Here is a 16,020-nt window from a genome sequence, read left to right as displayed (position 1 = left end):
TAAAACGCATGTAATCTCACATTTAATTATGCTTCATTACTCCCTTTGGCAAACACGCTCTATGTATGCAGAGGCATCCGCTGTGAACACAGGTATTTGGAAAGTGATGTAAAGTTTTAAAAAAGTGCTCGTCTGTATGAGGTTTAGGAATGTAAACTCTACCAACCTGAGACCGCGATCTGTTATCTGATGACACCCGGAAAGACTGAGAAACTGTAAAACACGTGCAGCACAAGGCTCAGGCTTTGCACTCCCAGAGGAAAAGTCTCTGACCTCTGATTGAGTAGTCCTGTTTCCACCCTTGCACTGTGCAGAGGGCTCTGGGAGTGCTTGTATAGTCCTTAGCTTAGCTCCAACAGCACAGAATGAATGGCCACAATATGTATAAGCATCTGACTGATAACGCTTTTGCCAGCTGACACTAGTCCTTATTCCAGGCACTGGCTTCCTGCTGCAGCATTCATTTCTAAAAGCATTCATATTGGAAGACATCTCCAACACACAAAGTCCATCAGCATTTTTGTATTTCCAATCTGCTGCATCTTCAATGTCAGCCAGATTCTCAGAATCTAGAATCCAGATGGGCGAATACGTATAACCATCACATGTGTTTGGATTGGTCCATAATGCTTCCGAAAACAGCCCGCATTGGCCACCGATGCACTGCACATTGTTAGTCCGCATTCTATTAGTAATGTCTTTGCTCCCCCATGTTTTAGCATTTTTGGTGTTCCGGCAACATTTAAGCAAGCCTTTTCTGTGCGAAGGCAGCACGCCGAGTGCAATGGACAGTCTTTCCAAGGTTAAGTCTGTAATTTTGTCACATCCTGACAAGTCAACATGACGGAGATTTTGGCAATTACCAAAATAACATCTGAAAGGGAAAGCAAGATTCATTTTCAATACAATGCAAGGCACAGCGCGTTTCACGCTTATAAGCTATTTTAAAGAATACAACATACACACAACAAATTTGTAATATACAATTTACATAAATGACCTCAATAAATCTTGTCCCCCATTAAAATTGGGGCAAGTATAGTATCCATGATTTAGATCAGTACGGGGTGTTTGGGAGGGGGAGGAGATTTTCAGAGTGTTTCAGAACAGAATTGTTGCTACTTGTGATGCCTCAGTTGAGATCTGAACATTTTCCTGGTTGTTGGGAGGCTGAGCAGGTCCTTAAACAGATGGATCTAGAGCACAGATTAGGGGTGGGCAATGAGCGGCCCCCCAGCTGTTGTAGAACTACACATCCCAGTATCACCTGCCACACAGTTTTGCTATTTGACCATGCTAAAACTGTTCAAACTAAAACTACCATGCTGGGATGTGTAGTTCAACAGCAGCTGGAGGGCCCACCCCAGTTGTACAGTGTTATTAATGTTTTCTGCATTTAATACAGTCATCATTTACAGAATCTAATACCCTCCTACTGGTAGAAAAAAAAAAACAACAACAACAACAACATGCTTTTGGATTATGTTTCATAAATCATATGGGGGAAAAAAAAAGTTTTGTTTTTTTTTCCACATTTTAAAACGTTTGAGCAGGAAGATTTAGAGCCAGCTGAAGTTCTGCATACAACAATGTCTTGTACTATAATCATTACATAAAAGGACTCACTTTGCAGTAGAGGTTTTGAAAGACACTTTCTATAAAAAACTTACCCAATGAATGCAGAATCAGAAATATCTGTCTGCATAAGATCCAGATGTTCCAAGTTGGGACAAAACTCAAGTATTTGTCGAACCTATAAAAGCAAATTGTTACAATTATATACAGCGTGTCTACTCTGTATGCACTGAAGTTAGATCCTTATTTACAAATATACAGTCTGTATGTATGAATGAACGGATGGATGGATGTATGTATGTACACACCATTTTGCTGCTGGTTGCTGAGCTGTATGCAAGAACAAGTGTTTTCACTGAATGTCCGATATATGGAAGAATATTATGAATTAATCCATGTAGTATTTCTTTTTCTTGCTGTGCCACACTTATAGAGGCAGAATCATCATCATCCTTCGTTTCCTCTGCAATAGAAAAGCAAATAAAATTGAATCCAAGCAGTAACTGAAGCAATACAATTTAGTTTACAGGAAAACTGTGCAAGTGTAACTGCTTATCTATTCTGAGTAATTACTGTATACATTATGTTGCCGAGATCATTATGTTCCTTATTAGTGTTTTTGGCAGTAAGTAGCTCTATTAAGTAATGTGCATTGCAGGTTATGTTGTCCTTTAAGAAACGCTACAGAACTAAACTAGCTACCGCAATAATTACCAGACTCATCAATATCTGCATCCTCATCCCACTCATGGTACGCCCGGCTTTCATCCTTCCTTCTGGAGATCCAGTCCTCATCCGGCTCTGTGTCTAGATGAGCAGCCGCTCCATTGTACCAGTTTCCTACAAGCAGACACAGCTAGTATATCCAGCAAGGACTGGACTAAAATGTAATTCACAGTAGACATTATAAGGTATGACTAAAGCCAGGTACACACTAGACAATAGGTTGTCCGATCCGGATCGGAATGACATATCGGTCGCATCGTCTAGGGTGTGTACCCACTATGCCGCTGCGGGCTCCCGCACATCACCAGCGACTTCTTCCGGCAGCCCTGCATGCAGGGCCAACTGGCGATATCATTAGTGGCAGCCATGTTGCCGATTGCAGCATGGCCCCCGCCATCGATCCATCGCTGCCGGCATCGGCAAGTGTGTATGCACTAGCCGATGCCGGCTCCCCCGCCAGGTCCCGCCGCGGATGAGGTTGGGCACACTAGATAAAAAGCCTTACGGGATGCTCTCTCCCTCTGTGGCTATAATCGCATACAGCCTGGGGACTCATTGGAGATCATTATGGTAAATGGAAATCAATCATCCTACATCCACTATTAAATTGCTCTGGACTCTGATAATAAATAGATAAAACTGAATATAGCCATACACAAACGCAATAAATCAGTTGTATCATTTGTTTTAAACAAGTCTGTGTAGTCATCAGTTTCATGTTAACGATTACGTGAAGCCAACGTATGTGTATATATGTGTAGAATACCGGGATGACACAGAGCCTAGACCAGGAGATGCACTGGAAGGTCAGATGTAAGACGCACTGGCTGTGATCAGAAGTTATACATACCTGTGAACAGCAGTGATGCCACATTCCCTCTTCATTATAATAATAAAGAAATTAAAAGTATTTATCTCCAAAACAAAGCATTACCCATGGAAAGGCTTCATTAGAAGAAAGCAGCACAGAAGAAGATACTATATTTACCGACACTGAGACTAATGATCAAATCTGAACAAACATTTTGTGATTTCATATAAACAAAAGAGGAGAAAGTACGCTTTTTAATAAATAAAGATTCCTGCAACAAAGTAAGTACATGATGCCTACTACACAAACCAAACAGGTGTGGCTCACCTCGCGCCCACAGCACCGGGTACAGATGCTTCCACAGAGATCCAGTTTTTGCCAACTGTGCCCATTTACTGTTTACTTGACTACAGCGACAAAGCTCCTGTGCATTAAGGTAAGTAAAAATGTTCAGCATTACCTCCGGAGGAAGATGGGACATGGATGTAGTTGTTGGCTGAGTCGTGGTTTCTGTAAAGAAGGGATCAGATTTATACAATACCACAAGAATACAAAAATGGACATAAAGTCAAATTAGCAAAATTAACCCCAATTAAACAAAAAAGAAAAAAACATCTAACACTGGTCAACACAATCTCCCATTTATAGAAGAGTCATCACATGTGGGCTTATCCGTAGAAGAGATGTAGATGGTATAATTATAGAATTACCCATATCTACAGCACAATATGTAACAATTCATAAGGCACAATTGTTACAATGGCATTTACCTCACCCATATGGAGAAATTAATAAGGCATCTAGTACAAATTCTTCTGCCACAAGAACCTTACCTGCCACAATATAGTCTAATGCAGAGGTTCCCAAACTCTGCCATTACAGTCCAGGTTTTAAGGATACCCATGCTTTAGCACAGGTGACTTAATTAATACCTCATTCAATTTGATTTAACCACCTGGGCTCAAGCATGGATATCCTTAAAACCTGGACGGACTGTAATGGCAGAGCTTGGGAGCCTCTGGTCTAATGAGTAAATCTGGGTACAAAGATATACAATGATCAGAATAATATATCGAATAGTGTGTTTGCTTGGCGTCGCTCATTGAATCGTCCCATCTGTTCACGGTGCAGTTTCATGCAGCATGTAACGATATATCGTGTCGTCATACACCAGATCGTGTAGTGTGCACAACGCACGCAATGCATCATTACATCGGTCACTGCATCGCTGGTTTGCATCGTCGTATGGTGTGTACCCAGCTTAAGAGACAAACGTAAGATTGCGAGAGCAGGGTCCTCGCTACATAATAATGCTAACTGAACACTGTAATGGTATATTTATGTGAAATTGTTAACTTGTATTAGTCTGTACTTAAGTAACTTATAGTCAGTTATATTCAGTTCGGCACTACCTTGTGGTGGATTTAAAAAAAAAATATATAATAATAATAAATAATACTACTACTACTAAAATACAAAACGGCACGCTTACCTTCCCCTGCCTTTTCATCCACTGAATACTTCAGCAACTTCTGAAGCTCTTCAGCCTCGTTCCAGAGGCTTAGACCTCTGAGAAGCTCTGTGGGGTCTTTCTGAGAGCAGTGCTGGGCGATGACCATCTTTTTAATGTCCTTAAGCTCATCATAAGTGAAGTATTCCATTAACATGGGCTGGAAAACCTAAGAGAAAGCTTACTCAGTCTAAATCATGTAACTAATCACTGACAGAGCATCACTGAAAGTATCATCTACAATTACTTTCTCTGATAACTTTAAACTACTGTGACTTTCAGCATAATAATTTAAATGTACAGAGCACCACCTGCACCGATGTGTAAATATGGGGCACTCACCTCCTCTTCTTCCTTCATGTGAGGAATGAAGTCACTGGTGAAAGCCTCTAACCTCTCCTTCAGCTGCTGGGCATAGTTCAGCTGCTCATATTCATCCTGAGAATACAGACCCATAACATCTCAGCAATCCGGTTTTATATGTAGAATATAACTATTAAACTAGACCTACATCATAATTTATCAAGTGCAGCTAACTAGGAGTGTGACTTTTCTCAGCAGCCAGCTGTCTATAGAATGTAACAGTCACCATGAAGAAATCTCTTCCAGAGGTTTAGTGTCACAATCTCTGTCCAATCTCAGAGTTCCTCAAATTGTTCTTGTAAAGTGTCAATAGAGATTAACCCTTATTTCGCCAGCTGTCAAATACAATAGAGAGATGTCAAATCTCAGAGGTTATTTGTGACCAAACAGCCTGTTTCGCAAAGGCAATAGATTACTTCTGATCTGATTCAATACGGTGTTTGTTGCCATTTAATTTATAGTCTATGGAGGAAATTCAAATGTTAGCGATGGCCGTGTATGACTGCTGTCCGGGCAGCTTCCACAACAACTAACATTGAAGATTTTCCTTTGCAGATTTTTCCTGGGCACTGCTCTGGGCTCCAAAGTTACTGTACGGTAATTCTCGCTCATTTGACGCATTTGCCCACATTACCAAGAATCTAACAGTCCCTATGACTGTAATAGAGTGTGGACAGTCCATTAATACTGCTGTATGGAATAAGACAGGGAACACATTAATCCAACAGCAGATATATCGCGAGTGCATTGGTGGGCGTGTACCACCGGATATGGCTGTGAATGACATCGTTCACAGACATATCGCATCGGCCGTGTAGCACAGCAGATGGCAGATATATTGGTGCATCTACTGGTGTGTACGAGTGACTTGCGATGACTACGGCGGTGAGAGACACCTCAACTAGGCGGGCAAATTAAAATGCCCTCCCAGTTGTGATGTCAGGCCAGAAACATCGGCTGATGTATAAGTGTATATGCACTTAATCGCCAGATAGGTTGTCGGGTCGGCCAAGTGTGTACCCAGGTTAAGGCCAGACTATCAGAGGTAGAATCTCAATTGAGGATATCAACTGAAAGGAGTCATTTTAGTGTATTTTTTTCCCCTTCTTCTTAGGTGCAACAGTTCTTAAACAGAAGAGAAGCACATTTTAAAGCATTCAAGCATGATGTTTCTGTATGTAGTGAGCAATAATGGAAACCACCCAAAGCTTTATTGCACTACATTGAGTAACGTACACAGCAAAGCATAAATGAAGCAAACATTGCTTGGATTAACCTTGAGCTGCCTTTTTTTAAAATAACTGGCACTGACTACACAGAAGAGTGACTTTTTAGAATGAATGCGAATGAAAGGCTTTATATAGATTATAGTAACAAAGCTCAATAACATACCTGGAATAAGTAACGGATTTATGCTGTACTAAAACTTGTTTCACACCCTGCCTTTCTATCCTGCAATGAAATCTGCCACTTGGATATGTATCTTTACAATGATACTTTGGGAGTTTAATGGACATGGAAATGTAAGTTTAAAGGTGCATACACATACACACAAACGATTTTGTTACCAACGATTTTCTGAACGATTTTCTGTCAGATTATCTGTCAGATTTTTTAAAGTGTAATGAATGATTTTTATGAACTAGAAACAATTTTTGCATATTCCCTTAATGAAAACCGTTCAGTTGGTCAGTCTGACTGAACTACAAATGTGAACGCGCATGAACGATAATCGTTCATAGTTGTAACTCAGAAAGTGAACGATTTTTTTCAACAATTGAACGATAAATGATATCGATAATCGTTCAAAAAATCGTTGTGTGTGTATGCATCTATAGGAGTAAATATAACATGCTGTGACTTTGAGACATCGGAGAGTCCTGTGCGAGGTGCCCGATGTTTTAAAGTAGCAGTCTTTTAGTAGGTAAAACCAGGTTGATTTTGCCTATTGACCATTTAATGGATGATTTTTTTCCCAAAACTGGCTCAGAAATGTTTTTATTTTTTACTTAATATAGTTTAAAAATTATTTTTAATATATTTAAATATTGTATGTAAAAAAATATATATATCTAGGTGGTGTTTTGCAACCTCCCACCCCCCCATGGTCCACAGGCCCCACATTATAATATAAATGCCCACCCCCTAAAGGCAATAGACACCCCCCCCCCCCGGGGTCATTAATTTTATTAATCCACTCCCCATTAATAGTGATAAAAAAAATAAAAAAATTATATTTTCTAAACCAAACCCCCTCCCCTGTAAAAGGACTCTTTGCTCCCCCCACTCTTCCCGTGACACCAGTATTTCTTTTATTTTTTACCTCCCCCCCCCTCCAAAGTAACTTTTCTCTTTATAAAGCCCCCCCCCCCCTTCCCAACCTGATGTTGCATCCCCCCTGGTCTCCCCCCTCGTGTGTCAGGGGGGACTGATGATCAGTCCCCCGCACTGAAGCTGATCTCTGCACAGAGATCAGTCAACAGTGCTTGGAGGGGAACTAAGTTCCCCTCCTCGTACGGTGATCCTTGGCACATGCACTCCGGAGTGCCGCTCGCACAGCATTCTGGGGCACGATTCCGGAAGTGATGTTGAGGAGTCCAGGGAGTCGTCGAGATCCGTTCTGCACAAATGAAGCTGAAGCGCGGCTGGCTGTGGTCACATCACATCACCAGTTAAGTGGTTAAATGACTGCTAGTTTAAAACATCGGGCCGTCTCACACGGGACCCAACAATGTCTCAAAGCTGCAGCCTATTACATTTACCCCCTTAAGATTTGGTTAGCTGTGAAATATATGTTGCCTTGATTGCACCCTAGAGGGACTGAGGAAAACTCAGTTTTTTCTTTTACAGTGAAAGTGGAAAACACATACATGTATGTACATTTAATGACAAAATAGCCCCAAAAATCAGTTTTGTCAAGCGTTTGTATTATACTAAAGCATGGTTTTGTGATCAAATCTATTTTGCAGCCATAATTTCATCAATGCTTTAAAAATGAAAAATACAAACATACTACACTGAAGTGCCAAAACTCATGAGATAGATTCCTGGCATCATGTAGCACCCCCTCTAACCCGCGAAGTGCAGCAACTCACAAGTGGACGGAAGACCTCTGGAGAAATGTCAACCCATTCTGTATGGATAGCTTCCCACAGCTCCCCGATAATTGTAGGTGTAGGATCTTGGGTGCAAATGAACCTCTCATCCCTCGTCCCATAAATGCTCCATTGTGTTATGTCGGGCGAACGTGGTGGCCACACCATTCGTCGAAACTCTCCAGAATGCTATTCTAACAATTCTGGACAACTTGGGGACAGATAAAATGTTACAGTATCCTGCTGGAATATTCCATTGTTTGGGGGTACATAAGGTTGGTGAAAGGCTGCAAATGGTCATCAAGCAATGCAACGTAGTGTTTACCGGTCAATGGTTTATTTAGGCGGAGCAGCGAACACAGCCCCTGGCACGTGAACACACCACACCATTATGGAACTACCACCTGCCTGCACAAAGCCTTGTTGACAACTGGGTCCATGGCCTCATGGGTCTGCACCGAATCCTACGGTCAGCTCGAAACACCTGGAACCGTGACTCATCGGACCACGCCACGTTGCCAGTATTTCAGGGTCCAATTAGTGATGTCACAAGCCTAGGTGAGGCGTTGTGTCCGGTTTTGTAGCGTTAACAGGGGCACACTGGTTGGTCTTCTGCTCCAATATCCCATGGAAAGTAAAGAACACTTAATTGACCTGCTGAACGTGTGTTTGGCACCACCTGCATTGAATGTGGATGCGATTTGAGACAGTGTCGCTTGTCTGTTACCATGGACAATTGTAGATTGTGGAATGTTGAAAGTTCGCACAACTTCGGAAGTGGACTGTCCTATCAGTCAGGCACCCACTATTATGCCCCATTCGAAATCCAATAATTCACCACATTGCCTTGCCATGAGTAGCCTTTTCGGTGTTCAAACTGACTCACGTTATGTCAGATTACAACTGACGCAGGTCTGAGCATTTCGAAGACGTCACAATACGGTGAATTCACCTACCATTACCTTTACATTCTGCTATCCCATGACTTTTGCCATTTCAGTGTAAGGCTGAAAAAATGTCTACAGCATCCTATGATATGAAAAGTATTTGTATTTCACCTATGTCACAATCAAGTAAGTCCCTGCCAGCTGCATCGTTTCTGTAGTTCTAGTCAGATATAACCAGACTGCCCAGATGTTCGGGAGGCATCTTTCATAACAGGAGAGGACAGCTGCACTGCACTAAGTCAAGCAAAAGGACCTGCCACATTTGGAGGAATAGTGTTGATTGCTTTATATAAATGTACACAATGTTCTTCTGTACTCTCTGCATGGAAGAGAGCATAATAAAACAGTGTTTCCTTTATACAACAACTTGGCATGTCACCCTGCATATTACACAACAGTCAATCCTGTGCAGCTGCCGCCTTAGGTCAGTCAGTACTTGTGTGGCAGGGTGACTGACGGGAGGCCGATGCACCTTGAGACACATTATTAAGTCTGTGCTGCTCTGTCCACCCAGAGTTTATTGCATTGTTCACCAATGTGCATAGTGTCTGGGAAATGCCACAATCACTGGAACCTAAATAAGTAGTAGCATCCTTCTACACGTCACACAGTTCTCTCCTGTAGTTATTACTATGAAGACTCTTTCTGCTCACATCCCATAAACCCTTGAAGTGCTTACCTTTACATTCTTCAGTCCCTTCTCAAACAAGACCAGCATCTCAGACAGCTTGTTGTCGGAGTGCACATTGTACACGGTCTGGCTGCGTTGCTGTAACAGGCCAATGATGCACTCATTCTCAATCTGCTCATGCATCTTGAACTCCTTGAATGTCTCATATAGAGATTGCAGCAGTGCCCGGAAGTCATTGTTGTTGGAAAAATTGGTCTTGGAAAGCTGTGTGACGAACATAAACAATAGACACAGGTGTCAGTTACAATGGTTAGAACAGTTCAGCTGTCTTAAGCCCCGGGACAACGGTGCACTGGTATTAATAGTTCTGACATAAGGGGCGACTCAATTCAACGCAAATTGAACAGAGCCGGGAGCCAGCTACCGGAGCTATTCAATTCAGTGCGCTACGTGGTCGGAGATTGCCGGTTATTGCACCTTAACAAGGGTGTTAAGGCGTGTTAACCGGCATTCTCTGACCATAGTGTCGGGCGCATGGCTGTTAGCGCCGCGCTAAGCAGAAAAACAGCTGGGCGCCAGGCACTTTGGTCGGATTTCTCCTCGCATCCCTAGGGATGTGCAAGAAGAAATCCTCAGCCCGCCCAAACAGCGCGGTGTATTGAATAGCTTCAGGAGCTCCCTCCCGCAGCTATTCAACATCGCGTTGAATTGACTTCCCCCCTAAGGTCTTCGTTAATTTCAACACAGAGAACAGGTGGATATTGACATGTACAAAGTTATCTGTATTTACATTATTATTTTCATTGTCGAGACAGCTAAGGCCTTTCACCAGACATTAGGATATGTGAGAAAGCGCTATAATGGTGGACATGTTACGTTAGGATTACCAGAGCAGGGTAAGTTTTGTGGTGGGCAACAGCATCAAGTGCATAAAAAACAGAAAACAAAATTAAAATGTGTAAAAGCGCACAAAGAAGCACATATAAAAAAAAAAAACACAAGAAAAAGCAAAATGGCTTGAGACAGTAATCACTGTTTATTGCTCTTCGGACCGTGTGATATAGTCTCATGCTTTATTAGGACCGCGGAATATAGAACTTTCCCTATCTTACCCTCCTCTCCTGCTTGTCCTCTTGTACAGCCACGGTGTTATGAGGCGCATAGTACAGGTGCGTCGGGACCGGTGCTCATTCCTGCAGCGTGTCCTCAGTAGCCGGCGGGGGACAGAGGACGAAGCACTGTGCACCTCATAACATTGTGGCTGTTCATTCTAGCACCCTGCACCTGTCACAACTTGTGCAGTTCCTCTTTCCTGCCTGGGGTGTCAGACTCTGCTCTGGTGCTTCTAGCATACTCGGCTAATGCAACAAATTACTGAGATACAGACCAGTGTGTTCTAGTAGCACCAGAGCAGAGAGCGACACCCCAGGCAGGAAAGAGGAACTGCACGGGCTGTGACAGGTGCAGGGTGCTAGAATGAACACTACATAGCTCCCTATTATTTTCAATACACCAACCAAGCCTTGGCCTCCACAAACAATTTCACACCTTAACCCGCACCCAAAGCACCCTCCCATCTTAATCCTTACTGGAAAAGCCCTGACCTACTTCTTACCTCTCCCACCTCCAGGTCCATTATCAACGATTTAGGCAACGCAATAGCACTTTGCTGCGGAGGTAGCCCAGCAACAAGAGTGTAATACAACAGCAGATTGTGTTTACTGATAAAACTTGCGAGTCCCTTCCCTATTGAAGGAATAGGTCATATTGTTAGTTTTTGTTGTTTTTAATAAAGAACATTAGTATCAGCTTTGTGTGTTCCTATACATTCTATTACAGGCCTACATGTCTTTTTATACATCACCCAACCCCACGGGCTGCTTGGAAAAAGGTATAATAGCTCACAGCTAAGTAGAGACCACTCAGATAACCAGCATCTAGCATAATAGTCTCTCTTTAGCATAATTAAAGCAAATACAAGTTAATCATAAACATATATTTGTATGCCCCATTTGTACAGATAATTTCTCACCAAATAAAGGGTGCAAAACACACATCTTATGTTTGTTAAAGATCATGAGCAGTAAAGTGTCACGTCTCAGTCACTCACAGTCTTATTTCACTCATTTAAACCACAAACCTTGTCATGGGTCAAGCAAATTCTTCCCAATACATATAACCTCTTTGCTTCACAGGGTCCCGTCCTGTTTTATGAATGTATTTCTTTGAATGCCCAGGTCCATAAAGGACCCCTCTGCTGGTTCCTTAATTTCACAGACTAGCTCATGAATTATAATTATTACTGTGTGATGGCAATGCAGAGTCCAAAAACACTGCAGCAATGACAAAAGTTATATTGCTGTACAATCGTTTTTGTTATTATTGCAGTGATGGCACTGTATTCAGGGCCGGATTAAAAGGGGGGCGACAGGGGCGATCGTCCCTGGGCCCCCACACCCAGCCATCGGGGTTAAAGTGAACCGGAGGAGACGGAACCAGTTCCACCTCCTCCAGACACCTAACCCCGATTCCACACGGAGACACCAGGCACCCGCTGAGATTGTAACCAGCGGGCGCCCTTCTCCCTCCCCGCAGCGGCAGCCAGAGCCGGAGACTAGAGCTCACTCGTGAGCACCGGCTTCCGGCTCAGGCGGTGAACTATGGGAGAGACGTCATGCGTCTCTCCCATAGTGCAGAGGAGCAGCGCCAGCCGAGCGGATCAGAAGGCAGCGGGGCTTAAGGCAAGTATGATTTTTTTTTTCTCTTTAGCGCAAGCGGCTTTTCCACTGCTGGGGGGGACATTACTACTGGGGGCATTACTCGGGGGGGACATTACTACAGGGGACATTACAACTGGTGCCACTACCACAGGGGGCACATTACTACAGGGGACATTACAACTGGTGCCACTACCACAGGGGGCACAACTACAGGGGTATTACTACTGAGGGCATTACTATTGGGCACACACAGGGGCATGACTACTGGGGCCACAACTACAGGGGTATTACTACTGGGGGCATTACTATTGGGAACACTACATCTGGGGGTATAACTACAGGGGGCAACACTCCTGGGGGCACTACTACTGGGTGCACTGCATAAAGGGCACGTAATAGGGGCCCCCACATGTTTGTTGCCCAGGGGTCCCCACAGACCTTAATCCGGCCCTGACTGTATTCTACAAATCTAAATATGTCCAATGATCTGCAAAGGAAGAATGATTGGGAACTGTTTTGGGGGCGATACAATTGTTTGCGAGTATTGTACAGCTAACTGAATGGCCCCCTTAATTCCTGCAGAAGCCCCTTTCTCGCACCCTCCTGCACAGGATTAGCAGTGTTAAATGGCTTTTCCTGTGCTAAGTGCCTGCACATCCGGCACTCGCAACCATCCCCAAAGTCCGACTTTACTCAGATTTTTCTCACACCTCATAAGTGTGCAAGCAGAAGTTCACAGTACAGGTGTCCTCATACATCCAAGATTTTCAAAAGTAAAAAATGGGGTTTAATTGGAAACCACGAAAAAATAGTTGAAAGACCCGAAAATCTGCCAAATTGCTTCCGAAATTTTTCTGCTGCTAGTTGGATACCAGCCTTAGACGCATTTTCAGCAAAAAATAAAAAAAATACACCCAGCGCTAGCAGTCTCATGGGACCTGACGCACCAAGAGGGGCTTTTTAGTGCGACTGTGGGGAAAAAAGATTTACAAGAACACATCTAAGTGCAGCCTCATGGCTGGTCACACAAAACTATTGCATAGCTCCTGGACTCCTTTGACGGGAGCTACAAACCGTTGAATCGCCCCCTTTGTGGGCATCGCAAACACAACTGTGTACTACATACTATTTACATTTCATGGTGTGTTATAACTGCGGTTATGCAGCGCAATCTGGAAAGCCAAAGAAATTAATTTGCACAGACAATTTTACATATAATGAAAAGTTATTTAACTGAATATTTTAGGATAATGGAAAATACACTTTAGTAATTTCAGATAAGCCAAATTCAGTACATCAGGAAATAACTTCTCTTTAGACCAGAATAAACTTACCGGTACATCTAATATCTGTGAAGTGTAGAGATCTGTAATTGATAACAAGGTGCCATAGATAAAAGAATGAATGAAGTCTAGATTAGATGTATAGGCAGGTCAGGTGCTCTTAATGAGAAATACAATCATGCTCTATGTGGAATATACTCGCTCTGTGTAACCGGGAATGGAGCTGCTACATAGAACATATTTTGTTCAGAGAATGGAGTAGGTACCCAACCTCCTAACAAACGCACGTACCTATATAAACCCTTATCTATATGAAGGCTGCTTAGTCATTTATTTCACCTTTAACATTAAGGCAACAATTTGCAATGCTGCTAAGCAAGCGGAAAATTCTGCTACAGTTGTAAACACCTGGAAGAGCCAACAATATAGTTTTGCTGTATAACTTTATTATTGAACATGCAATTAACTTTTAAAGCTACATGCACCACTTACATGAGAATGGCAAGCTGCCAGTGTTGCTGTTTTACAGTCACCTATCTGGCGCTATATAAGCAAAATGTATAAAAGACAATAAAGTATGAAAACTGAGTGCTCCCAATACGCACCAGCCCGCATTACGTCATTGCAGGGAGGATGTGCGCAGCTGGCGGGACTCCCTATAACTGTGCATGCACAGAGGCAATCTATGGACGACCTTCCAGTCATGAGTGTACTAATAGGACCATCACCCACACATAGGGCCGTATTCAATTAAGCAGCGAAAACTACGTCATTTTTGCCGATTTGTATTATCCCCGTATTCAATTTTTCTGACTTTTCACTGGAGTGGAAACTCAATGCATTGGGACCAGCGAAAAAGCATCACCTATGAATAGGTGGCGAGAAAAAGTGCAGAATTGGGGTTTTGGGGGGGGGGGCAGACTTCCAAAAACAACCCTGCACCCCTTGGACAGGTCCCCAAAGGTATTCTGTGTCAAAAAAAAAAAAAATTGTAAAAGTACTTTAAGACACCCCAAAAAAGTAATTTCATTTGGGGGGCGAAAAAAAAAGCAAAGTTGGGGGACAAACTTCTAAACTAGCGAAACAGACTCTGGGCGGGTCCCCAAGTACAGTATGCCCCAGGTGTTTTTTTTTTTTTTATTGCAGGTAATTTTTTCAAGATTATTAAAACTTCACATTAGCCACTTCAAAATATGCTAGTACCCATTTTCATGTACCCCAAATTTGATGGAACGACTTATTTTGCCAAAAAAAGTTGCTAAATGCTATTCTGCACCACTTTCGTAAAAACGCTAAACAGCAACTATTGAGACAGTTTAAAGACCCCACACACCTTTAGCAGGGCTATTCGGGGGTACCCATATTGAACCCAGAGCATCTTTTGGGGGTTGTCAGGCTAATTTCCCCAAAAATTACAGGACTTTTTGCTGATTTCGTTTTTGCCCGGTCCCGTTTTTGACAATTTGAAATTGAATACGGGGATAGGTGGGGACGAGCGCGATACTTTTTCGACCCAGAAACCAGCAATGACGGCGAAAAGTCTTGCAACTGACTTTTCGCTCCAAATTGAATATAACCCATAGAAGGGAAAGATCGGAGCTGGGGGTCTTAAGCATTATAAGCCTCAACACGATCTACACTTACTTTCTCTCTCTTTATCACCACTGCACACAAAAATACTTACTTCTCCCCAGTATGCGGTTTCTTCATCCCAAGCATACTTGCTGCAATGTACTTAGAATACTGCCTGTAATTATACCTTACTTTACCTAACTCTGCAATAAAACTAGTCTATGCTATTTATAAACTGTAAACCTATAATAGCTTAATCCTTATGCTGCCTGTATTATTCTGTAATAATAAACTGTCTGCCATTAATGTCTGCAATATTAACAATTGCCAACCCTGCAATAACGCTTAACCCTATACTGTCCTGCAATCTGTTACAATCCTATCTATAACCAACTACATTCATTCTATACCTGATATTTTGTAATATACTCTATGCCTGCCATATTATTCTGCAATAATTTAAACCTAACTTCCTGAACTATATAAACTGGTCAACCTTGACTTGCTGCATTGTCTACAGTATGTGCCTGCAATAGTCCTGCTGAACTGTACTACAGTGGCCTGGTGTTAGCTGTAGGATTTTTTTAGTGCGGATCACGGAGGAGGCCACTTTTTCATTTTGAAAAGTAAATTTTTCCAGCGCGTGTCTAAAATTGGTGTGTGTCCAGCTATTGAACATCCCACATACCCCATCAATGCCGCTGAGATCCCCCCTCATATACACCATCAATGCCCCTGAAACCCCCCCAAACTTGCACTATCAATGCCCCTGAAACCCCCGCCCCCA

The 16,020-nt window shown here is 42.7% G+C and overlaps 1 protein-coding gene across 1 annotated transcript in view; it reads right to left on the bottom strand.

Annotated features, from left to right (window-relative positions):
- Positions 1 to 16,020, bottom strand: part of FBXL5 (F-box and leucine rich repeat protein 5) — a 35,968-nt gene that overhangs the window by 14,401 nt on the left and 5,547 nt on the right. The window contains exons 2-9 of the mRNA XM_088450661.1: positions 9,707 to 9,922; positions 4,965 to 5,060; positions 4,605 to 4,791; positions 3,440 to 3,622; positions 2,290 to 2,415; positions 1,884 to 2,038; positions 1,671 to 1,753; positions 167 to 874 (exon numbers count right to left, since the gene is read on the bottom strand). Coding sequence (XP_088306787.1) covers positions 167 to 874; positions 1,671 to 1,753; positions 1,884 to 2,038; positions 2,290 to 2,415; positions 3,440 to 3,622; positions 4,605 to 4,791; positions 4,965 to 5,060; positions 9,707 to 9,922 — 1,754 coding nt within the window. The remainder of the gene's footprint in view (positions 1 to 166; positions 875 to 1,670; positions 1,754 to 1,883; positions 2,039 to 2,289; positions 2,416 to 3,439; positions 3,623 to 4,604; positions 4,792 to 4,964; positions 5,061 to 9,706; positions 9,923 to 16,020) is intronic.

This window comes from Taudactylus pleione, unplaced genomic scaffold (assembly GCF_031769625.1).
Source record: "Taudactylus pleione unplaced genomic scaffold, aTauple2 ptg000520l, whole genome shotgun sequence".
Classification (NCBI taxonomy): domain Eukaryota; kingdom Metazoa; phylum Chordata; class Amphibia; order Anura; family Myobatrachidae; genus Taudactylus; species Taudactylus pleione.
The sequence above is the reverse complement of the archived record's forward strand: the minus strand, read 5'-3'. Positions and strand labels throughout refer to the sequence as shown.